General features: G+C 38.6%; 1 protein-coding gene across 1 annotated transcript in view; it reads right to left on the minus strand.

Annotated features, from left to right (window-relative positions):
• Positions 1–2469: 2469 nt before the first annotated feature.
• Positions 2470–26442, minus strand: part of LOC114473677 (chondroitin sulfate proteoglycan 4-like) — a 37338-nt gene continuing 13365 nt past the window's right edge. Inside the window, exons 4-22 of the mRNA XM_028463441.1 lie at positions 25153–25545; positions 24350–24471; positions 24142–24250; positions 22704–24023; positions 22317–22409; positions 20577–21077; positions 18855–18986; positions 17901–18086; positions 17639–17821; positions 17384–17560; positions 16253–16451; positions 16039–16170; positions 14644–14819; positions 14381–14573; positions 13600–13771; positions 10059–10449; positions 7722–7874; positions 6246–6827; positions 2470–5328 (exon numbers count right to left, since the gene is read on the minus strand). Coding sequence (XP_028319242.1) covers positions 4240–5328; positions 6246–6827; positions 7722–7874; positions 10059–10449; positions 13600–13771; positions 14381–14573; positions 14644–14819; positions 16039–16170; positions 16253–16451; positions 17384–17560; positions 17639–17821; positions 17901–18086; positions 18855–18986; positions 20577–21077; positions 22317–22409; positions 22704–24023; positions 24142–24250; positions 24350–24471; positions 25153–25545 — 6303 coding nt within the window. The 3' untranslated portion in view covers positions 2470–4239. The remainder of the gene's footprint in view (positions 5329–6245; positions 6828–7721; positions 7875–10058; positions 10450–13599; positions 13772–14380; positions 14574–14643; positions 14820–16038; positions 16171–16252; positions 16452–17383; positions 17561–17638; positions 17822–17900; positions 18087–18854; positions 18987–20576; positions 21078–22316; positions 22410–22703; positions 24024–24141; positions 24251–24349; positions 24472–25152; positions 25546–26442) is intronic.

The raw sequence follows: 26442 nt of genomic DNA on the forward strand, positions 1-26442 counted from the left end.
TTGTTATTTCCTGTGTTAATGCTAATACTGGTTTTTAGTGTCATTACTGACATGAATGTCTATCATGTGACCTTCAGATCAGATACAATCACATTTCTGTGGCTCTGCTGTAGCTGAACCTGCCTATCTCTGCTTGTGAGATGATTACATTTTTTTACAAATAAATGAAACACAAGCATCAAATGGATTTAATTGTACAATTCTAAATGTACCCAAACTTCAGTATTTCATTTGTTGCTGCACATTAATAAGACTCAGTATTGATATTTTCAGCAGTTTTTTTTTTTTTTTTTGTAAATTACATTGTATGTTTCAGTGAGCATTCATTTGTTTCAGCTGCGTAGGTGCATTATCAAGAAAGGAGACGAATAGATCGCCACTATTATTTTTTTGACATTTTAAAAGATTCAATGTTTTAGGGATTTAAGTGAGGAAGTGTTTCTCCCTCACACCAATGCCACAATAACGCAGGGTTGAAACAAAACCACAATAACAGTTGAACCTTTTCTCAAATTGATGAATTCTAATCACACCCTAAACAGTTCAACTCTGATTTTTATAAAAAAAAAAATTAAAAATATTTGTCCACGGCCAGCAAAAAAAAAAAAAAAAAAGAGGAATATAAATAAATTGCAAGGATATTCTAAGAATCCATGTTTGATTTTCCAATGGAAGCAGTGGCAGCAGACTGCTCTCTGATACCCAACGCTCTGCTTAAAGGACTGAGGATCAGGTTACTCTGCCTGCAGGCTCTTTATTATTTACAACTGCTTTTTCCCCTGTCTCTATTAACTCTTTGTTTATTATAGGGAGATGCAAGGAAATCCTCAATCTAATATTTTATTCATTTATTTATTTTTTAAAACACTATAAAATCTTGTCACGGTAACACCATCATCAATATTTTATCAGAATTTTTGACCCATTATCTTAGTGTGATGATAAGTAGAGCCAATATTTACATCAAAATACCCTAAATGGCCATTGTCATCACACAGAGGCCTTGAAGATGTCATTTTTATTAAAACAATTATACATTGTGTGTGTGTGAAGCAAATACACAACAGTAATGAAAAATACAATTATCTATAAAGTAATAACTACTTATCTTTGTGATGAGGAATCATTTAGACACATTGGAGAACAATATAACATTATCCACACATTTTTCTGGAATGGTCACATAACTGTACATGTGAAAATAATAACAGTAGGAACAAGTTAACAAGTTGGAGTTAAAAAAACTAACTTCTGTCTGGTTATTAAAATGTGTACTCAAAAAAATAAAATGAATGACTCTACAGTCAGTTAGTTTACAGGCTTAGTTTGCCTTCAATCTAAAACATTAGGAAGGCAGACAAGTCCAATGCCTTATACACAATCATTTGTCACTAAACTAACGGCTGAATACAGGCTGAAATCTTTCTAACATGGTTAATTCTGAAGGTGATTGTCAACAAACAAGGCTCGGGGGCCAAATACGGCCCACCAGAGCCTCGGCTTCGGCCCGCAGGAGGATTTGGTTTGTATTTTTGTACATTTCAGTCCCTCCGAATTAAAATAATTAATGACCCTCCCCAATATATACAAAGACTTATATTTTCTCTCTGCTAATATAGAATTTTTACATTAATAGTGTTCTAAGGGAATTACAGACATTTTTATAATGCAGAAAACCCAACAAAAATAAATAAATTAATTAATTAAAAAAAAACAGAAAAACTATCATTTTCTGCTTCAAACTAAACTAGGTTGAATGTGACCCCCAAAGTAAAGTGAGTTTGACACCCCTGGTGAAGAAGGAAATAGTCAAATCAATTCAATAAATTCATGAAATGTAAAGGCGTAACTCTTCCACCTCCTAAAATTAACCTGTCTCTTGTTGATCTATGAAACCTAGACTATGGCTGTCAAAATTTGTGTGTAGCGCGTTCACATTAGAGAGTATGCAAAGATTTAGTACGTGAGAAATACCCAGATATATACTATATACGGACATTGAAGTGTGCATGGTGGGCATACTAGTCATACTCAAACGCCCCATGATGCATTGCGAGCGGAACGTAAAATCATCCTGGGACCGGCTTCAAGCTAAAAATCAAATATCCCCTTTTCAGGATCTATTCTTGTCTACCATGGGTTTTTAATGCTTTTGTAAATAATTAGGGCTCTTGTTTTGAAGTTAACCAGTAGTTTTGTCAATAGCACAATGGCGGGTCTCTGAAAATCTCTCGAAATGTTGGAATGAAATGTGTTTCTGCAAGATTTATGGATCAAATGACCTCATGTTGATATTCTACTTGGTCATTTTCTCACTTCAAATGCTTTCAGAACTTTCAAAGGTGGAGAATCAGAGATATTTAGCCTCAGTGTGCTTCAGGTTTGAAATGCATTTTGGGAAACTTGGAAGTATACTTCAGCGGTAATGGTCATCATCCTAATCATCCTCATCATACTTATAGTAGATAGTATATATATCCATTGAGTTTGTAGTGTACAGTATAGAGTATGCCATTTCAAACACAGCCTATGCCTTTATCTGGAAAAAAAACACCCTCAACCCATGCAGCTTTAATTTAAGGAAATTGTGTAAAAAAAAAAATTGAGGGAAATTCCAGAATTTTGGACGACAACAAAAAATAAACAAACAAAACTGTGCTCTCCGGCAAATATTTTGTTCTTTCATTGAATTTGTCGTCTGTGATATCTTCAACTGAATTAGTTGATAAATTACACAAATATTTATTTGTTTTCTGTCATTCATCTTTCTCCTGTGGGTTGAATTGGATGCTACAAAGGGCCACATTTGAACCTCGGACCTTGAATTTGACATGTGGTTTAGTGTGTGTTAACTTTCAGTTTTGGCTAATGGACCATGTGCACCCAGCAATTTGTATTTTCCACAGGTCTTTAATTAGCTTTTTTCATTTTCAGTCAGTCTTTGAACGCCCCACCTGTGGAGAGAGTGTGGCCAGCTTTGTAAAAACCTCCTACCATTAATGAAAAAAAAAAAAGTGAGCTGAGTGTTTACGCCATAGACACACGCTTACGGGGAAGTGAATCTTTTATTTTTAGAGCTCCCCCTGCTGACTGGCTGCAGTATAGGTCATAAGCCCCGCCTCCTCATTGTTAACGGATGGGATGTTGGTCAAACTGTAAAGTTAAATAATTTTTTTCCAAACCTAAACTCTGCTGTGATCATTAGTTAATATCGCCCTACATTGTGTTCATGTCCTAATTCTTCTGTGAAGTTTGTTTTTAAATAAGTTATTTGAGGTTGAAAAACGCCATTTGACGTCACATGACGACGATTGACAGCCTCGGACCTTGCGTAGCTCTCTTTGTGAATAGCATAAGGAGTTAAAGGTAGGGTAGGTAATTTTCAAAAGCTAGCATGATTTTGAATGTAGCCTTCCGGTTGGCTCCACCTTCACCCTCCTCCCCCCTCCCCTCTGTGCTCCGCCCTTCACTCACATGTATGAGCAGGGCTGCTCAGCTTTGTATTGTGTAGGAACTTTGTCAGCTCATTCAGCAGTAAGTAAACACTAAACTTTCTCAATATATATGTCATAAAATGTGACTAAAAACTCTGTTTTAAGTCTGTCACCGGTGACGCGCTTTGAGTGTGGGATCGTGCATGCCAGATTTGAGAACGAGCAGGGAGACGCGATTGGTTAAAAAAAAACAGCTGCTACTGTTGACAGATTTTCTTCGTTTCTTTTTAGAGCACATAAGATCTTCATTTTTATCAGGACATAAAGACAATTTCAATTAAAAACTTAAAAAGTGTATCTGGAGAAGACCACCTACCCTTGCTTTCAGTCGTGAAGGAAAGCCGAAACGCCATTAAACTTTTCCTTTCAGTTTTTTCATCTTTTTTTAGCTTCTAGTACTAGTACTAACCTCTATGATCTGATCATCTGAACAAGACGTTGGTAGAATTTCCAGTGGGAAAGATACTTAAGTTCGTGGTATAGCTCATCAGGGCAGTACGCTAAATGGGCGGGGCGTGTTGCCAGGGCTCCTCCCGCCGGACTCTATTGCACAGACTCTGGCTTCAAATGACGTCAAATTTGCAAGATGGAAGCGCCCCTAAGCGCTGTATTTTGGCTTCAAGAACGTTAAGTGGGAACAGCTACAGTGCACGCCCACTGGTTTAGACCTGCAGTTTGAACCTGGCTTTAGAATGGTCAGAAGCAAACAGACTGTAGTATTTTAATGTATAATTACATTTTCCCCCTAAACCCAGTACTGGCTATCTTTCAGAGTTGGTAGAGGTGAGAGAGATCTCACAGAGGTCGTATAACCTGACGGTGCATTGACAAATTTCATATGAAGGTTTTCTGTGTTGCTGAAAGCTCTAATACTGCCTGGTAATTCCTCTTCAATCGGCCTCCAGAAATTCATGCCAGCAGCCAGACTCCTCCTCCTTGGACTCAACGGGATCCTGGGAGACGTTGGACAGCTGGCTGAGGTGAGTGGCATGACCACCACAGAGGACGTGGCCTCACTGTGCTCAGGGCTGTCCTCAGTGGGAACTTGGATTGCAGCGAGCTCCTGGATCAGCCTCAGCCGAGCCAGTTTCTCTCTGCGGCGACGAAAAACCGAAATCAAAACTACAAGAATGACAATCAGGAGCAAACAGGCCAAGAGTGGAAGGATGATGAGGAGAGGGTCAGAAGCAGGCCGGGGGAGAACCGCCACGTAAACTGGGTTTGTGTCTACTGGGCGTCTCACTGGAACGAATGGGATTTGTGGCTGTGGAGCAGGATTCTGACCTCCTCCCGATCTCTCTGTAGAGCTTCTTGATCTTCCTCCACGATTTCCACTTCGGGAGTGGTTTCCCCAGCGCGTGTGAGCCTTGACCTTATGGTGCGTCTTGTTCTGGTTCTTATTTGTCAAGAATTTCTGTTGCAAACCTGTTCCGGCCCCACCTTGGGGCTTTGACTGTCCTTGACCAGCAGGGTTCACTTTTCCTATTGTTGTGTTTTGTGCTGCGACACGGGTTGTGGTTCGTTCTCGACTGGTTCCACCTACTTTACTGAAACCACCCAGGCCGTTATGCATCTGGTGATGAGGTAGAATAGTGAAGTGAAGCTCACCCTTTGCCGGCTGAACATTGTTTCCAGCCCTCAGTAGAAATACAAAAGAGTCATTGAGGGGCCGTGCGGGGGCGTGGACTTGGGCTGTGGTGAGCAAGGACTCATTTATGGGGAGGTGACTATTGTTGTCACTAAGTGTCTCCTCAATGGCAACTCGACCTTGCACCACATCTCTGAATGTAAAGGACTTCAGAACCTCTGATGGTCCGTTAGGGTCATAGGTCATCTGTACAAGAAAACACAAAGACGTGGAAAGAAGAAAATGAGATCAGCACATTTGTAGGAAACTCAGATTTTGTGAATATTGGAAAGAGTAACTAAACCCTGAATCTTTGGCTGACATGGGTCTAGGCTGGACAATCAAAAAATGATCATATTCTCATTTTAATAGCCGCAACAAACAACTTTTACCTAATCTTAAAACACGGAACATCTTTGTACAATCTAACAGTTGAGACCTTTAAAATAAAAAATAAACATTTGAAGATGATAAAAAAATGTGTCAGGTTCATCAGTATTTAACTCTACTAATGCACTGACTACATCTGTCATCTGGATTTATATTTTTGGAGCCTGGCAAGTAAATCAGATTTGAGACGAAGCTCATTGGTGACGAGTGCTGCTGTTAGAACAGGCCACACATGGTCCATGTGGCACCATGTTAGTGACCCATGGTCAGCGTTGCCACAGTTCCCTTGAGAAAGTAATCCGACTACTGATGACTCCTTTAAAAAGTAACTTAGTTACTTTACTTTTTACAAGTTACATTAAGCAGTTACATTCAACACCCCCCACCGCCTCAACATAAAATCTAAATCTGTTTTTATAAGAAATAAAATGAAGACATTCTTTCTTGACTTAACTTATTTACTCTCATAATTTGTCCGAGTATGTAACACGTGAGTTGTCGTTACGAAGGAAACCGCCAAAAGTCACAGGGCGCCATCTCGACAAATAGCAAAATGTGATTGTAATAGCCAGGTTTGAACCCATAAAGGGCAGTCACTAACATTTTGACAACTAAATACTTTGACTAAAGTGTCATGAGAACTTCATACAAAATACATATGTTTTCAGCAGAAAAAAAGTGATTTGGGGAATTAGTTACTCTTTTAAATTAAAACGTGAACTCAGTGGTTTTACCTTTACGAGTTTACCGTGTTTTGGTAGTGAAAGCACCTCAAAGACTGGATCTGTTCGGCTGATTCTTGCCAGCTCAGTAGCATCAATCATGGCCTTCCCGAGTTTCACTGGGATACCACTGGGAACCCTGACCGGCTCTCTCAGGTAGATCAGAGGTCGCACTGTTACCTTCACCGTCTGCGTCGTCACATTTCCAAAGTCGATAGTAGGGGACGCGACCGTCACTGAGATTTGGAAGGTGTCCTCCGACTCACTGAGATCAGTCATATGATAAACCACACGGCCAGATCGAAGGTCCTCGTGGCAGAAGGTGCTGACTTCCAGGTCGTTGATAGCAATGCGCCCGTGGCGAGGGTGTGTGGTTACTGTGTAGCAGATGTTAGCACGACTTTGACCATTGGTTTGTGCAGCCAGCTGGTTAGTTGTCAGGACCACCGCGGTCCGACCCTGGACCAAGGACAGGCCGGTGTTATTCACCATGAACACAGAGGGTTTAATCACCTCCAGACTGAACAGTTTGTACAGAGGCCGATGATGACCGTCAGTTACATTGAAGTAGAAAACTCCTGTAGAGGCCTCACCCTGACATAAAGAAACAATGTTTAAACACATAATTAACTTAAGGCGACAAAAGCATTTAGAATAATGATTAGAATATAAAAAACAGTTTTGAATAATGACCCTTCTGAACATTAAAACAGGAAAAAACAAAGTGATGTGTGTGCGTGCGTATGTTCTCCTTTTGTTGTTTTGTGTTTTGTGTGTCATTTTGTCTATTTTTATTTCACTTTTTGCATTTTTGATGTCGTTTAGTGTGTTAGGAGTCTTTTTTTTGTGTGTTTTTGTTGACATTTTGTTTATTACCAGCACCATGGTGGTAATATTTTCACCGGCGTTAATTTGTTTGTTTTTCTGTTGGCAGGATTTTACTTCAAATGTTCTGATGGATTATAAAAAATGTTTAAGCAAAGATAGCCCTTATTCCATTACATAGGGGTTCTGGATCAATATACTGATACTGGATCAGTTTAAAAAATCTTACTTTTGTCATCCCTTATTATTATTATTTTTTTTTTTTTACTGTTCCATGTATTTGTTTGTCTTTTGGAAGTATTTTGTAGTCGGTTAAATAATGGGCCAATTTATTTGTGTATGACTATTCTATTGTCGAACCAATTACGATCAGAATGTAATGTATTTGCCAACATATGGTATTTCCATTTTTACAGATTTTTTTTTGCACGAGTTGAATTTTTTCAAAGTTTCTTCAACCAATCCCAGCAGTCATCACTTATCTCACAAATCATTTTAGAAAATGTAATAAACTAAATATACTGCTAAGTTAGTTATCATCATAAGATTAATCACTCAAAGAGGAGGAGATTTTTCTTTACATGGATTGTAAAATAACCAACAAAGCCCTGCTATTTAACACGATCATGCTCCTATTACAAGAAGAATGAAAATGTTGTTCACCTGTTGAATGAAATGAAGTCGCCCGTGATTGACGTCATATTGGGTAAATGAGGTTACGGGCTCGGGTCTTTCTCCAAGTGTCAGGTAGCCATTGTTGGGTTTACTAATTACAAGGTAGTGCAGCTCCTCTGGGGGGTTGTCATGGTCTTCAACCTAGACAGGGTTCATTCAAATTATGGATGAAGAGAGAAACTCCATTTATTCATTAAAAATACCCTTGGCAAGTCATTTGAACAAATTAGACATGCATTTTCAATTTTTTTAAAATTCAGACAACATCTAATAAAACATAAGCATGGAACAGAGTGGAAAGTATTGGAAGGGTGATCTTGTGTCTGTATAAAGGCTTCTATAGATTTTTAGGCCGGGCTACCGGGCTGAAAACGCCACTCACTTTGTTCTTCTTCGTCATCTTCTTGTTGTGTATACGAGTAAAAATCGCCACTCCTTTGTTATTCGTGAACGGATCAGGCTGAAATTTGGTAGGTATAATCTAAGGATGTGTACACATAGACCAGGGGTCAGCAACCTGCGGCTCTGGAGCCTCATGTGGCTCTTTGAGTCCTTTGCCATGGCTCCATATAGCTTTAAAAAAATACTGAAATAAAGAGTTATTTTCTTACAGAGGCTATTAATGATTAATGACAAATAAAATCATATAAAAAATTTGTTAACTTAAAAATAAATCACGCTGTGCACCTTCCTACTTCATCTGCTGCAACATCTACAGACCATCAACTTTCCTGCACCTTAAAACTTAAGGTTAACCACTAACCTTAAGTTTTAAATCCCAGGTAAGATAACTAAACCAACAAAAACACTATTCTGGAAGAAAACAGAGATTTTAATTGTGTGGGGACAGATTCTTTTAACTACCAATGTGCCGGTTAAATATACATGCTTTATGTGTGGCAAAAAATTAGCAATTAGCATGTGTTGACCACATGATCATGCATTAATACATTAAATACATTAACATAAAAAATATTATTTATATAAATTGTGTTCATGTAAACTGAAATGCGTAAGAATTTGAAGATGCAAGACACGGTTTTGTTGTTATTTTTTTTTTATGTCAATTCATTTTATTTTATTTTAAACTGTTTTTAAGTTGCCATTTACTTGATCAAATGAAATTAAATCAAACATTATTCTATATAATTTTAACTGTATAGAATTTAATACACTGTATTGTATACATTGAGGCGGTATTTTTCCGGCTCCAGGAGGACTTTATTCGGGGTGAGATGAGGTTAAATGGCTCCTTTGAGAGTAAAGGTTGCAGACCCCTGACATAGACGCTCATAACCCGATTTTTGGATTTAGGGCCCGGGGGGTCCCAAAAGGAAAAAAAAAAAAAACGAAAGTCAATTTCTCATACATTTTCAACTCAAATATTATGACGGTTGGTGGTACCGAATTATTGGCACATACCAATAGATAAATGGGGCCCATTACCCCGTACATGTCACGGGTGCGCCAGGGGGCCCCATTTTTCAAATGAGTACTTCATTAGTTCTCCTTAGATCAAAATGCAGTTTGGTATGAACACTCTATGGATTAATATGATGAGATGCTCGGAGCCCTTTTTTAGAAATGAGGCCCGGGGGTCCGCCCCTATTTCCGGTAATTTCCAAATATACAGGAACACAGTCGTGTGATATATCGTTTCAAAGGTAATTCAACGTAGATTATGATTATGCCTCGCACAATTTAATTAGGGGCTCGGGGGCCCACCCCCTTTCCCAGTAATTTCTAAATTGATCGGAATATAGTTGTGTAATATATTGTTTCGAAGGCAATTCAATGTAGATTACAATTTTATGTCGCACAATTTAATTTGTTTTAGAAAATTTGTTGTGACTTTCTAGGGAACCACCCTCACATGTTCTGCCCATGCTCTAAATCCCAACAGTTCTGGGAGGAGGTATTTCAAGCCCTCAGAAGTGTTTGGTGTCAATATTCCCGAAGATCCATGCGTAATCTTCTTAGTTGGACTAAAACCAGAAGGCGTAGAGGGAAAAGCTGAAGCATATTTATGGCAAATCTCTTTCACTGCAGCTCTAAAATTAATAACTAGGTTTTCTGTGGATCCACAGGTGGTTTATACTAATTATTTTTAATTATGCATTTATTTGTAGTTTCCTGAGTTAGCAGTAAGGTAACTTTATATATGCTGTATATATTGCTACTTATTTCATGGTCGTTTTTACTTTGTGACCTATGCTACACTTGAGTGAACAAAAATAAAACTAAAAATCAAAATACCCAGAGACAGAATAAAGTTTTTATCAAGATCAATCATACTTATTCGCTGTGATTTTTGCTTCGACCCACCTGCAAATTGTTTGGTCCCAGTATAACTTTCTCTCCCACCACAACCTTCATACTGGGGGCCCTGCTCCTGATCAGCGGTGGCTGATCGTTGACTGGAGTCACTGTAATGTTAAACATTTCCATCACGGGCGAGTCGTCTCTGCCATAAGGAACTGTGTTAAACGTTGTAAAGGACAATGAAGATGAAGAAAGACGGGGCAGTGAAGGGGACGAAGAAGAATCAGAGGAAAATGAAGACAGAGATGATGATGATGATGGTGATGATGCAGAAAGATTTAGCGGAACCACCCAGGCTTGGAACGTGAAGCTGTCGTTTGTCGTTTCTGAGTCATCGTGAGTGTATGTGATGCCAAACTTGTTCAGGGTGACTTGTGAGAAATCAGGGTCATTCCTAAAAAAACAAAGCAAAAAAAAGACATTTGTGTGGTTGCCAGGGGCGTAGCACTACGTTTTGGGCCCTGGGTACAAACCCTCTTGTTAGGCCCCTTCTGTAAGTTATGTACACTTTGGTTTCACACCGACACTACTAGTATTCTTGCATTATTATAAAAGCCAGGGTTGGGGTCAATTATAATTGTATTTGCGTAATTGATAATTACAATTATGGTATAATTATAATTGTAATTTTGAAAATCTGTTGCTGTCATGTTTGTAATTAAATTGTAATTGAGTTCAGATAATTGAATTTGTAATTAAAATTTGCCATGAAAATGTTACAGTTCTACACATATGTAGTTAACGATTACTAGAATGTTTCATATCAAGCTTTACCACATATCATTTATCACATCATGTAACTCATATATATATATATATATATCAGTAACGTGCTGTCAGGGTAGGCAAGGTAGGCAGTGCCTACCCAAGGGTGAATTGATATTTTGATTGTTTTAATTATAATATATTTATAAATTATTTATTTTTCCATTTCTGATAGCCTACAGTACCTGTAAATTTGAAAGTGTCCGCATTTTGTGCGTTTCATAGCCCAAATAACTAAACAGCGCTATTTCCTGGTACGGCTGCACAGTTTCACTCTGCTGTAAGGCAGGAGGAGGCCACGCCCCCTTCCAAAAGCACACAACTGCTCTGCCTCTAGCCCCATAGTGTGTTTTTACGTGTTTGCACATGCACAGTCAGTTCCCCAACCATTTACGTCCAAAGGCAGCTCTCTACGCTGCCTTTGGACGTAACCGCGTTATGCTAAATGCTATACGTAAGTTCACAGTGCATTAGTGAATTGATTCCATGTGACCGCTGCTGCTACGATCTCGCTCACTCCAGCTAGTGGGCGGAACAACACTACAGGCAGGATGACAGCCCTAGAGACGATAGAGAAACTTTCTTTTGAGTAAAAACGACAGCTTTTAAAAGATGGGAGACCAACACCTGAGTTACCAGAGCTTCAGCAAAGGTAAGGTCAGAAAATGTTTCATACTTTTCACAGTGAATGGAACAAAAGGAAGGATTGGCTTTGTGGATGCTCCTCACTGAGGCTGTTCCGAGTTGTTGTTGTTGTCATTTTCTTCATGTTTCTGTGTTCTGTTTCCAACACAAACAATGAATGCGCTGCCGTGTCATGAGATATATCTTGTTGGGAGAGTATGAAGGGTATATTCAATAATTGTTTGTTTCTTTAATGGTGTTTATGATGTTGATTTTGTTAGATGGCTAAATACTTGTTCATGTGGATTTTGTTGGGTTTTTTCTTTCTTATTATGAATTTTATATTTTGATAAGCGCATTGAGATGACTTTGTTGTAAATTGCTTTATACAAATAAAGTTGATTTGAATTGAATTAACACTTGCCAGCAGAAACATATGAAACTGTAATTGGTGGTCTCGATTTGCAACGTGCCTACCCAACCCTAGTGGTCACGGCACGTCACTGATATATATATATATATATATATATATATACAGTGGGGCAAAAAAGTATTTAGTCAGCCACCAATTGTGCAAGTTCTCCCACTTAAAATGATGACAGAGGTCTGTAATTTTCATCATACAGTAGGTACACTTCAACTGTGAGAGACAGAATGTGAAAAAAAAATCCAGGAATTCACATTGTAGGATTTTTAAAGAATTTATTTGTAGATTATGGTGGAAAATAAGTATAAGTATCAGTGTGGCACATCTTGATGAGGCAATATTTTCCCACTCTTCTTCACAAAACCGCTCCAAAGCTGACAGATAGCGAGGGCATCTCCTGTGTACAGCCCTCTTCAGATCACCCCACATATGTTCAGATTCAGGTCTGGACTCTGGCTGGGCCATTCCAAAACCTCAATCTTATTCTGGTGAAGCCATTCTTTAGTTGATTTGGCTGTGTGCTTAGGGTCATTGTCGTGTTGAAAAATAAAGTTAATCTTCAGCTTTCTAACAGAAGCCCAAATGTTTTGTGCCAACACTGCCTGGTATTTGGAACTGTTCATAATTCCCTCCACCCTGACTAAGGCCCCAGTTCCAGCTGAAGAAAAACAGCCCCAAAGCATGATGCTGCCACCACCATGCTTCACTGTAGGTATGGTGTTCTTTTGGTGATGAGCAGTGTTGTTTTTGCACCAAATATACCTTTTGGAATTATGGCCAAAAAGTTCAACCATGGTTTGATTGGACCATAACACATTTTCCCACGTGTTTGGGAGACTTCAAGTGTGTTTTTGCAAAATGAAGCCGGGCTTGGATGTTTTTCTTTGTAGGATAAGGCTTCCATCTTGCCACCCTATCCTATAGCATAGACATATGAAGAAGACGGGAGATTGCTGTCACATGTACTACACAGCCAGTACTCGCCAGAAATTCCTGCAACTCCTTCAATGTTGCCGTCGGCCTCTTAGCAGCCGCCCTGGCCTCTTTTCTTCTCGTCTTGTCATCAATTTTGGAAGGACGTCCTGTTCTTGGTAAAGTCACTGTTGTGCCATATTTTCTCCACTTGATGACTGTCTTCACTGTGTTCCATGTTATATTTAATTCCTTGGAAATTCTTTTGTACCCTGATATCTTTGAACAATGAGATCCCTCTGATGCTTTGGAAGCTCTCTGTGGACCATGGCTTGTGCTAGAAGATGTGGCTACAAAAATGTGAGGAAAAGCTACTAGAACAGCTTATATGGGGTTAATGAGAGGCATTTTCAATGGTGACATGTGTGCTGACTCCAATTTACCATGAGTTTGAATGTAATTGGTTAAATCCGAACACAGCCCCGTCCACAGTTATAAGAGGGTGTGAACACTTTTGCAACCTCATTCTCTCAGTTTTTATTTCTTCACCTCCCTGAAAGGTTTCAGTTTGTTTTTCAATTGCATTGTACACATTATAAGTCACATTTAAGGTGGAAAAATTGTGAAATTATCTTGGTGTAATTTTTTACATCACAAAAACCTGGCATTTGAACAGGGGTGTGTAGACTTTTTATATAAAACAGATTTTTGAGGGCCCCCACTGCTTTGGGCCCTGGACACCTCTAGTCCACCGCCTGTGGTTATTGTTGTCCTTATTTTCATAGTAATTGGAAGTTAAAGGAGAAGCACAAAGACCTGGTAAGATTGCGTCCTTGTGCGGACAGAACTCCATGTCGTGGCAGAGCGACAACGCGGTACAGGATGTGGTGACCCTTTCGGTGCGGCTCGGGCACTTTTCCCAGAAGATTGGAGGCATCGAGCTTTGAGCTGTCAATCATCACCTTTCCTCCCTCTGGAACCACAGCCCCTGAGGAGGCAACACACGTGTAACTTTATTCCCTTTGAAACCAGGTCCACCTCGATACCCAATGCTACAGTTAGCCAGGGTTGGGGTAAATTATAATCGTAACTGCCTAATTGATAATTACAATTATGATGTATTTAAAACTAATTATAATTTTAAAAATCTGTTGATGTTGGAATTTTAATTGAATTGTAGTTGACATCAGATACTGTAACTGACTTTGTAATTGTCAGAAATTCTATAAAAACTATTAATTAGAATTTAATCAAACGCAAACCTGTGGAACCATGTTCTAAAGTTCTATGGCTTACACATACATAGTTAACAATGAAGTTTTCCCACTAGCTGTCAGTTCTCTTAGGGATCATTTTACCATTTAAAAAAAATTTTAAAAAATGAAATCAAGGGGTGTAGTGACTCAAAAAAAGGCTGAGACGCCAACATAAAAAAGTATAACACCAGTATTATAAGCTTAACAATGTAATTGTAATTGAAATATTATTTGTAAATTTAATTGCAATTGGAAAAATGCTGGCAAACATATCGTAATGGAGTCGCAATTGAACATGGATAATTGAAAAATACAATTGACCACAACCCTGCAGTTATCACCTGCATTGTTTAGCAGTTTAGTCATGGACTGGCTGTCATGGTGTCCGTTGGCCTGGTAGGAGATGAAGATGCTGAAGGTGTGAACCGGGAGGAAGGCGGGAGGAGAAGAGACGGTGAAAGAAAAAGAGTCGACGGCTGACCATCCGACTGACTCTGGTTTGTTCTGATCATACAGGATAGCTCCATCATTCACCTGAGAGGAAAACCAAATGTAAAACTAAGTCACAACACATAGCAAACATTACTCTCCCTCAGACTCCTACCATTCTCTGAGTGAATGAGAATATGTTTCTTGTGGCATTATCAGCCATGCGTTGGACAATACGACCCAGTTTGGGAGGAACAGTCACGGTAAAAAGTACGGACGGAGTTCTTCTAATGTCGCTGACATTGTTGACGACCACCTGTAGATCCTGGTCTGAAATAGCTGTGACAGAACCTGCAAAAGGATGAAATACACAGCAAAAGAAATGCAAAAAGATGATAAAAAAATATTGTGGTAAAGTAAATGATCAGTGAATCAACACAGAACATGAACAAGAAATGTAAATTGTAACAGACAGAAACTAGATTATAAATAAACATAAGAAACAAATTACTCTGACGTTTGTATGAGAATGCAACAGATTATTGTTTTGTGTTGGAGCCCAAGGACTCAGTATAGCTTAAAGCATAATCAATTCACTACAAGTAAAACGTGTATGTTTTATTCAGATTAGATTACTGTCAAATTTATGTTAGTTTAGGGTTTTCACATTGATTTTAGAATTATTTTAGTTTATAAAGCACTACATTGCCTTGCCCCAGACTACCCATCACAGCTTGTTTTAGTTTATGAACCCAGCCCGACCTTCAGAGCCTCTGGTACTACTTTAACTGTTTGAAAGAGCAAAACTAAAAGGTTTGGAAACTTTTATGCTCCAAAATGATGAAAAGCCTGCTGGAGGATCCAAGAGGAGTCGAGAGTATCACGATTTTTAAATGCAAGCTAAAAACCTATTCATTCAGTCTGGCTTTTATGGAGTGCTTTATGATTTTTTTTTTTTTTTATGTTTTTATGCAAATTTTGATGTTTTATATTTTAAAAACCGTTCCCTCCTCTGCTTTGTTCTTAATCTCTCTTATTTTGTAATCTTTTTCATTATTTTATTAAATTACTTCTGTGTGCATTAGTCTCTAAACCTTTTCTTCTTTTTTAACTTTTGTCAATCATATAAGCAAATTCCTATGAAGCACTTTGATCTACAATTAAATTTGTAAGAAAGGTGCTATATGAATAAAGTTTGATTGACTGATAACCTTCTCATTTACGGTTAAAAGCGGAAATGTGTGTGTTTTTTTTTAATTGTTTTACACTATTCATGAGTTTCAGGTATGTATCTAAAGGCCTAAATCTGGCCCTTTAGAGATATATCTGAAATTCCGAAAGATGTACTTTTGCCAGCCCCTACAAATACACAAATTCAGAAAAACTCCACAATATTTGAGGGAGTCAGACATTTACAATTTCCTCAAAATGTTTGAATAGCAGATACAGCACATTTATGTTGAAATTATTAATTTTCTCGCCTATAATCTGCAGCCCATTTGAGATTAAACTGGTCCGTATTTTGCGCCTGAACTAAAAAGCATTTACAGTTTATTGTGTGCCGTTTTACCTGGGTAGACTTTAATGGGGTGGTTTCGCTGCAGGGTGAGGACCAAAGAGAAGGCGGTTGTACTGAAGATTTGGCGAGACGCAAAGTTAACGCCATCATTCACTTGAAAGTGGAAGCCACCTGATAATGCACCTTAAAAAAAAAAAAAAAAAGGATAAATGCATTAAAGCAAAGTTTGACTGACTTCATGATGATCTAATCAAAGCCTGCTTACCATTGTGCACAAACAGAAGCTGCCTGTTCTGGATGTGGTTCTGGGTGAAGTTTAGGATTTGTCTGGAGGGGTTGCTCTTCAGGCATAAGAAGCCATTGCTGGGCGGAGTTATCACAAACTCCAAACCCTCAGGGGGAGTGTCCACATCCTCTGCACTTAAATCATCAGGAGTTATTTCTGTTTCTGAACCCGCCCACACCTGAAGGAAACGTACGGTGCACATTTTAGGACATCTTCAGGTCTCAGAGTGAGGAAAACCTTTGTCATTTATCAGACAAAACGGTCAGCAAAACCTCCATCAAATGAAAAGGCATCACTTGTCAAACCAAACGGACGACCAGGAAGTAAAACACGACATAGGTATATTGAAAAAACTGGAAATAACCAAGAATATACATCATCAATGTGTGCTGCTTCAGATGCAAGAGGAGTGGTTATTTTGTATTTATCCTTAAAGGTTAAGATACATCAAAGTTTCATTTAACTATATATTCATTAACCACACAATAGGTTGATCTATATTAACTTTAAAAAAAAAGAACAGGTTTTCAATGTGCTTCTTCATGCGTACTTCCGGTTCTATAGAGCCTTTATTGTAACATAACTATTTGTGTGTGCGTAATACAATAGAATGTCCCGGTTTGATGACCGACGCATACGGATGTTAATACAAACACATAGATTGGATAACACACAAACAACTTCGTTTACAAATCCTAATTCTACACACACGGATTGAAACACACACAGATCAAGGTACAGACACACAGACTGGACTACGCACAGACAACTTTGTTTGCAAATCTTAATTCTACACACAATTCAATGTACAGACACATGGATTGTATTACGCTCACACAAATAGATTAGTTACAATAATAGCCCCATATGGTTCCTTCAAAATAAAACGCCGTCCCGTGTTTCACACAACTTATTTTGAAGCCTGAGGCCGTGCCATTTGGCGGTGTTTCATTTAACGGAGGTTTTGCTGAAACATGAGGTTTTCCTGATACCTTGTACCTCACTCTGAGAACTGAGGATGTCATAAAATGTACACCGTAGCACAGAAAGGACAAAAAGTCTCATATCTCAAGGCTTTTTGTCCATAGTTTCAGTGATTTTTTTTTTTACCTTCACTCCACGGTTCAGTACAACAGCAGGAGTCTCATCATTGACTGGTGTGATGCGAATGCGCACAGTGTATGGCAGACTGTGCTTTTGGATTTCCGTCTGATTGGCTACGATGGTGAAGTTGTCCTGCAGTGTGTCGCTCCCATCGTGGATGTAAGAGATGTACTCATGTTCAACCTAGAAGCAAACATTCAGAGGGAATATAGAATGCTTCCACTTCTTCAGGCAATAGATGTAAAATGTGATCCACTGTACCGCTTTGTGAGTGAAAACAGAGATGGGCATTCCTGGGATTCGGCTGTGCTCCAGGTGTCCGTACCGCGGAGAGTTGATGACCTGGTACAGGAAGTTCATGTGTGAGAAGTGATGACTGGCCACTTTGATACAATCAGCAGTCAGAAGCACGGACGATCCCTCGTCCAGGGTCAGGTCCGTCACCTGGAGAATCCAAAACAGATTTATTCAACGCTTCTGTTGCTGTTTCTCATTATTTCCTCACAGAGAAGGAATACAGAACCTGCAAAGGAACCAGAACAGGAATGATATCAATCTCCAGCCTGATGGGTCCCACTGTGGTCATCCCATTGGTTGCTTCCAGCAGTACCGAGTCATTAGTGTTTCCTGTACGCTGCTGCTGATAGATGATCAGTCCTTGGTTCAGGTCCTCTTGGGTGAAAGATCTTATTGATAGCTCTTTGCTTCCCTATAGAGAGAAATTGATCAAAATGATCATTCACGAGATGTTTCTGTCACAATTGTCCCAAACTTACTTTCCAAATACCCCAAACTTTCAAGGTGTGATGAGCACAGATATTCATAGAAAACTCAAAACATTCATTTATCAGGGGCTGGACAGCGTAAGCTGCCAAGAACCAATTGTTATCCTGAATGTTATTCTTTCTTTGTCTTCTTCTGAGGAAATCCTACTTCACAAGCACGAACAAAGATAAAATACCAATGAATCAGTTGTAAATAACTCAGTCCTTCCCAATTAATAAATTCAATGAAACTCCACAATCTTTCCACGGTCTAACAATTTTCCCGCGCCCATATCACGTGACAACAGACACAAATAGTCAAAAGAACTCAATATTTCTAAACTCCTGCAACTTCAAGGTGAGTCCCACTCCTGTTTGTCATTTATTGCTTGGATATTGTGACTTCCTTACATACTGTAAGGGTTATACTGTTATACTGTATGTAGAAGAGAAAACCTGAAGTAGATGCTGGTTGAACATTTACTGTGCGCTGTGGATTTAAAAAGGAAATGCACGAGATGATTTGTCTGTAATTACTTTAAAAAGTTATAAATAAGTGATGTGATCAGGCCTTAAAATATAAAGGTAATCAACGTGGTGGAGGGTTACCACGTTTTAGAAAAAAACATCACGTTCCATATTTACAATATTGAGATTAAAGCAGTAAAAGATTAAAGTTATGCAAAGGCTGCAAATGAGAGTTGGACACGTACTTTATAATGCTGCTGCCGTTTTCCAGCGATGCTTTGATGTTTGCTGCTGGATATTTTCTGAATGAAGCCTAATGCAGGAGAACTTTGAATAGTGAAATATATCTGAGAGGGTGGGCTGTCTTCATGGACCACCTGGAAAAAAAGAAAGTCCATGTTTGCAAACCTTGGAAAATACCAAATCATGTGCAACAACAGCTCTGTTAAAGGGTACCTGAAAGTGAATTTGAATTATAAGCTCTATATCAAAGGTCATGCGGCCCTCGGCATAATTTTGTGACTTATTGATTTTGATACTTTTTAATTTGGTGCGGCCCACACAGTAAACACAAAAATTACTTCGCAAACAAACAAAATGACTAAAACGAAAAAAGAAAAAAAAATGAACACACAAGAGGACAAAAAAAATTAAACAAAAAGGACATAATACAAAATGAGAACAAAACACACAAAATGAATCTACACACAAAGCAACAAAAATAACAGGAAAATATACAAAATAACAAAAACATACCCTTTGTTGTATCCTATATTAATGCTCAGATTGGTCATTATTCTAAATGCTGACAAATGTTGACAATGTGACCCTTAAAGCAGATACTGTAATCACATTTTTGGGGCCCTGTTGTGACACAAGTTGCCCATCTCCGACTAAAGGCTAATTCAGGTTATGGTATTTTTCAAGTCCTTGCTGAGCAGCCAAAAGGAGGATTATCTGTTTTTAAAAACAAAAAAAATAAATGTTAGAAGATAGAAAAAACTTCCTTTTTTTTTTTTTTTTTTTTTTTTACATATGGTGAAGCAGGAAGTTGTGTCTTAGTTTCAAAGTAAGAGCGCGATCAAGGATGGTGCTGTGTTTCTGGTCAGAGCGCCAAAATCTAACTTGTACCTGTACCTGTGTACCGCTCTCCTACACGGCATCGTCCTCACCGCTCTTATTTTGAAAACAACAACTTCCTCTCACACAATATGAAACAGAAAATGAAAATCAACCTGTTTTTAAAGTTTACTTTATCTCATTTATTCCCTGATTAAGAGAAATGCCTTAAATTGAAATCTTAATTTTTGAATTTTAAAATGAAAACACACTCATTTTCTTTTTTTCTGAACAGAAAATCAAATCACCAAAACATACACTAGTCAGTAATCACATCACCTGTGTAGCAGATACAGTCTCTTTCTTACACTAAGCCTCCTCTTTTTATTTTGTACACTCGAGCATTTATACTTATCTTAGTGAGCGTATCGCTCTTTAGTGTGTTTGTGTAAATAGATTTTACTTGTTAATTAATAAATGTTTAAGCTTAACTATTGCTGTAGAAGAGTAGATAGTTTGACAAGAATTCACACCCTGAAGGACAAAGTATTAATAACTCAAATGTGATCTGGCACTTTAACTCAATCCTGGATGGCACCTTGGCAAAGGTTCACGTAATATTAATAATAATTAATATCATCATTTCATAAAAGCCCTTGTCCCCTACACCTGGCTACAACTTGAGCATAAATGACAGCTGCCGTCCTTCTGATTGAGCTGGTTTTTCTCCTCCTGGGAGCTCGAAAACCTGAATAAACCTCCAGTATTATGGATGATCTTTTCATCAAGCTTTCAATTAAACATCACTACAGGTACCCTTTAAATTGTAAACTATCAGACATAAAAGACTAAGGAAATATTGTAAAATCCAATCGGTGAGTATGAGGTGTAGAGTTCTTTTGACCGACCTCTAAATGCTCCCTGCTAATGGAGACCGTTTCCCCCTCCGTCACCACCACTGGATGGTTGCACAGAACAGTTGGTGCACTCTGATGAATGACCTGATAGATTTTTATTGGTACGCTGATATCCAGGTGTGCCTCCTTCCTCCCTCTGTCTTGTCCTCTGTTCGTGCTCACATCTCTTGCTCGTGCTGTCACGTTAAAGCCATCAAACAGATCTGAACTACCATCATGCTGATACGCCAGGAGACCCTCCACCAAGTCTTTCTGGGTAAATATTGAAACTGCATCTGCCGTTGTCAAAACAGTCTGTCCTTCTGTTTTGTTTAAGCAAAGAAAGCCATGTTTAGGGGGGTGAAAGATTTCAAACATCACTTCCTTTGGTTCCCGTATGTCGAGGTTACTGACGACACTCAGATGAGAAGGAGTCAGCGTGACAACCGCACCGCGCTGGACCAGGAGACCCGTGTTGTTTTCTGTCTGCAGGTAAGGATCCTGGGCCATGACCTGTCACACAAACAAAATGCCTGCTTAAAAAATAAATACGGATTTTGTGTATCCTGCCTCTCTACATACTGTATTATAAAGGATTGTTACTTTAGTGAGGTTTTTTTTTTTTTTTTTTTTACAGTCAAAGGAAGGCCACATTTGAACTTGGTCATTATTATATAAGTTATATTGAGGTATAAAATACAGACAAATAAAAAAAATATTTTTTAATGACTCTCCCATCACCTTTACCAAAAATGGGCAACTTGTATGACAATATGGGCCATAAAGAGATGATTTTCTGATTTGAAGGCCACAATATTAACATTTCTGTCAGCATTTGGAAAAAAATCACCAATCTATAACTATACAATTTCATTTATCAGATGCTTTTATCCAAAATGACATACAACATGAACAGTTAGGGTTAGGGGACTTGCTCAAAATCGAACTGGCGATCCTCCGATTACAAGCCCTGTCTGAGCATTAATACAGAAAAGATCAAAGGGTTTGTGTGTGTTTTTATTGTCATTTTGTATACATTTCTTTCATTCTGTGTTTTTTGTTTCTGTGTTCTCATTTTGTGTATTTTTGGAGTCATTTTGTGAACTTTTGTACTAGTCTTGTTTGTTTTGAAAGTAATTGTGAATTTTTGTTCCTATATTGTGATTATGGAGTCATTTATGTGTATTTTGGTTGCCATTTTGTGTATTTTTTGCTGCCGTTTTGTATATTTTTCTATCATTTTGTTTTGGAGCTTGTGTTTTTGTTGTCCTTTTGCATAATTCTGTCATTTTTTGTATTCTTGTAGTTGTCTTGTTTTTTGTGAGTAATTTTGCAAATTTTTGTCATACTATGCATTTTTGTGTATTTTTGCTGTTTTGTGTATTTTTTCTGCCATTTTGGAGTATTGGAGTCAGTTTTTGCTTTTACAATTTTAGACTGAGGGCCACATGCGGCCACAGGCTGTCGGTTGCCCTTGTCTGTTCTATACCACAAGCTTAATTAGGGTAAAAGGCATACAGTAGATATTCAATGGCTAGTCAAATTAATCTATTATATGTTTGATTAAATTTAGATTTAACCATTTTAAAAGTAATATGATACTTTGACCCAGACCATTGAACATAACCAGAGAAAATGCATACACAAGCTCTGTAGTCCTAACACAAACTCCTCCTCCTTACTCTGATGGGATGTAATACAGTCTGTTCACACAGTACATAAAGTAAGAAGACAAAATAAGTCATTACTAACCTCAAACAGAGCAGAAACGTAATGTTTTCCATCAGAGATGAAAAGCACGAAACGCCCAAAACTCACTCCTTTATGGATGAACAAAACTCTTTTCTGAGATAGAGAACAAAGAAATTAAAAAAATGTGAAATACAGACAAATATAAACCTTTAAAGTTATTATTCAAAGTTAATAATTACAACATTGTTCATCAGCTATTGGCAGACGTGTGTCAGAACCCTCGTCAAGATGATTTAAATTTTAGGTGATCGCAGAACTCATCAGGCTCAAAGAAATGTCTTTCATCCGACTTTCACGATGACAATTTTTCTCGAAATTGACAGAATACCAACAGGAGAAGAGTTAGCCAGAGCCACAAGCTTTCAGATTAAGACCTCATGGACTGACCTGCACAAGATCCTGCTGTGTGAACTCATAAAGCTTGCGACTGGGATCACTGGCCAGAACCAGTTCTCCCATGGGGATACCCCTCCGTGTGTAGACCAGCCAGTTGTCGTCAAAGTCTGAGTCATCATCTCGATAGCGGAGGTCATTCACAGTCACCAGTCTTTGGCCATCTCGGGTGACGTGGAAGACTTTATCCACAACTCGCACAGGTTTCTGATCATTGACCAGCTGAACGGAAATGTTAAAGAAGTGTTCTTCCATGGGGCTGTTGCTTTTGTGGTTCGTGTGTTTGTGCCGTTTGTAGGCCACAATCTGAAATGCAAAAGAATCTCGTTTAGTCTCGCTGTCATCATGAACATACACGATCCTCTCCTCTGTGATATCCTGATTGGTGAACATCACAACATTTTCTTTAGGTGAAGATGAGTTGGAAAAGTTGATCTTCCGGAGTTGCCCGTGTCTCGGACTGGCTGTAATGTTATACAGGACCTCACGGTAATTTGTTGTGTGTGTGAAGAGATTATCACTGGTGATGACTTTATGTCCTCCCTCCAAGATTGAAATGCCTTTATTTATGATAGTGATCGTGCTCAACTTAGCGTTGATGTTGATTCTGAAGTCAAACGCTGTAGAATTGGCCTGCTTTGAAAACACCAGAAAGCGGACTATGTCTCGTGTGTCATGCTGCAGTCTGTTGAGAAGTTCATATTTCACCAGTCCTTCGGTGACGTTCCTCTGGCTGAAGGTGGAGTTCTTTTGTAGGAGCCTGTTTCTGAGGAAAAGCTGCCCAAGCTTTGGTAACGTGAGAAGCCGAAAAAAAAGATCACTCTCATCGAGTTTTACGCCCTTAGCAATAGCATGCAGGTCCTCAGGATTGACAACAGCAGCGAGAACGCCATCCAGCTCCATCTTGCTTCGTGTGACTTTAAAGTGAATCCATTGTATTGTTACAGAAATAAACACCTCCTCTGTGACAGAGGAACCAACAGTAATCTTGCATTTGAAGTAATCTGTAAGGTTGGTTTGAGTTTGGATTCCTTGGTAAGTAACGAGGTATCGAACTCGTTCTTTCTCCAGTTGTTTCTGAGCGAAAGCCGTTGTCGATTTCCAATCACCACTTGAGTGCAACCTTTGGACTTCCCCGTATTGTGGCAACTCGGTAATGTTAAACCAAATGTCCACTGTCATGTTGACCTGGACTGCAAGCTGATTTGTGGTGATGATGAAAGCCTCGCCTTGATTCACCTGAAGTCCAGTGTTGTTCACCAGTTTGTGGTACAGAGAGACAGTCAATATCCTTAAAACTACTGTGTTGCTCATCTGGAGAAAGCAAATAGAGGAAGGAAGTAGAAAAAAATAGGACAAGTGAGAAAACGGTACAGATTGCTTAAATACAATTATTTATTTTTTTTCATGCTAGTTTTGAACAAGTTCTCGCCTTCTCCCCATCACTGACTCTGAGAGTCAGCCTAGAAGTAGAAACTCCATGGTGGACAAAGCTTATTTTATCCTTCTCCAGATCAGTTAGGGAGAACGACTTGATGACCCTTACAAGAAACAAAAACACAAAGAAAATACGTCCGTAACTATTATTTGTGCATTCTTATTTAAAATCTTTCTCAACATTGGCAAGTCGTGACACCAACCTATAAGGGTTGTCTTGATGCTCGAGGTATCCAGCCTCCGTGATGAAATCCCATGAGGTGCTGAAAACAAGCTCCTCAGGATCGCTATCAGGGTCCAATACGCTCAGCTCTTCAGTTGTTAGCTGGAGGATACACATTTATTCAAAAACTGAGATATTGTCATAGATCACAAGTTAGCAATCGTTATCACAGCGAGGGCCAATGAAATGTGATTGTATATTTTCTATCGCTTGTTACGAGTGCGATGATGTGATTTATTGCTGTAATTTGTGCTAAATAAATAAGTTGAATTGAATCTGATCCGAGTGCCACATTATTAACATTCATGTCAGCATTTAGAATAATGACCAATTTGAGCATTATAACAGGAAAGAACAAAGAGTTTTATGCTTTATTTGTTTCTCGTACATTTTTGTTAGTTTGGGTATTTCTGTTTTCATTTTGTATATTTTACTCACATTTTATTGTGCATATTTTCCTGTCATTTTTTATTTATGTTCTGTGTTTTTGCGGTTTGGTGTGTTTTTCTCTTATTCTATATGCCATTTTGTGTTATTTTGTTGTCATTTATTTGTATGTTTTGGATATTTTCCTCTTAGCTCTGTGTTTTTGTTGTTGAGTAATTTATTAGCATTTTGTATATTTCTGTTTTATTTTCTGTCTATTTTAGATATCATTTTGTCTATTTCTATGTTCATTTTGTGTATTTTGTTGAGAAGCCACAAAATTAGACCAAAGCAACAAATGTGGCCCCTGGCTCGCCAGTTGCCCATATCTGTCGTAGAGGAACTGGCCTTACTCACCCGTCGCTTGGAATTCTGTGGAAGCGTAAAAAGGTTTCCTTGTGGTAGACTCAGCACAGGAGCATCATTAACTGGACTGATGCTGATGTCAAACCGGCGGAGATGATTGGCTGAAACAGGAAGCCCTTTTCTGCTGTTGGAGAAGACTGAGAATATGAAGAAGTCACTCTGCTCCTCTGAACCACTGTGAACGTACGTCACTCGACCTTGCCACAGGTCTAACAAACTAAACATTTGCTCTTCTTCTTCTGCTTCACTTGCTGCAGCCATTCCTCGCCCTCTTCTCAGCTTATCATCGAGGTCTAATCGAAGCTGGCCATGGACAGGCTGTTCCTCTATTCTAAACAATATCTGAGAGGGATGGGTACCCAATCTATGGAAATCCAAGTTAACCTGTAAAACAGTGGATGAAAGAAAACATTTTAGCAATCCCTTCTCTGTCATATCCTAATATATATGTATATTAAAGGTCAGAATCAGAATCAGCTTTATTAACCAGGTACAGTTTAGAACAATACGAGGAATTTGACTTGGTAGTTGCAGTGAAAGAAGGCACATCAACACACCGGTGGGACTTATTTAAATCTATAATTAATTAGAGACTGTAATTAATTTATCTCAATTCATCTAAATTAGTCGCCTTACAATATTTGACACAAGAAGCAACATTTTTCAATTAAACAGATTTTGGTAAATGACTCAAATGAAAACAATAAATGAGCTTATACAACAAAATTGTGATTCTTATTTTCATCACTGAGTGCTAACACAATGTGCAATATGAATAGAGAATATTATGATTGCATTGTTCACAATGCAATAACTTTCAGGATTTTTTGTAAAAACGTTCTAAAACAAATTTGTTTATGTGTATTAAAATAAATAAAAAAACAGCACTTAGGACAGTGCATTTAAGAGAAGTCCAAAAATGGTTAGAATACTGTATCTGTGGCATGACATAAACAGACCAACTGATGAAGCTGATGAATTGTTTGAAATGGTCTTGCATAGCACGTCATAAGTTAGTAATCAGGGTCAGACGGCGCTATCTGTAGCACCACATCTAGCCCCGCCCAGATCCTCTACCACCAACAGTCATCGACTGTCCACTACAGTCCATTCAGCCATTGAGTTTGTTAAATCGTCATTCATGGACTTAATCATTTTGGCTCTGAACCCTATCATCTCGTTGAGTGTGGATTGGCAACACTGCCTACTCGGACCAGGACCATTGTCTGTGATAGCTGCTACATGTTTAGCAGTGAGGTGGTAGCGGAGGCTAGAAGAGCT

The sequence above is a fragment of the Gouania willdenowi genome, chromosome 12 (assembly GCF_900634775.1).
Source record: "Gouania willdenowi chromosome 12, fGouWil2.1, whole genome shotgun sequence".
Classification (NCBI taxonomy): domain Eukaryota; kingdom Metazoa; phylum Chordata; class Actinopteri; order Blenniiformes; family Gobiesocidae; genus Gouania; species Gouania willdenowi.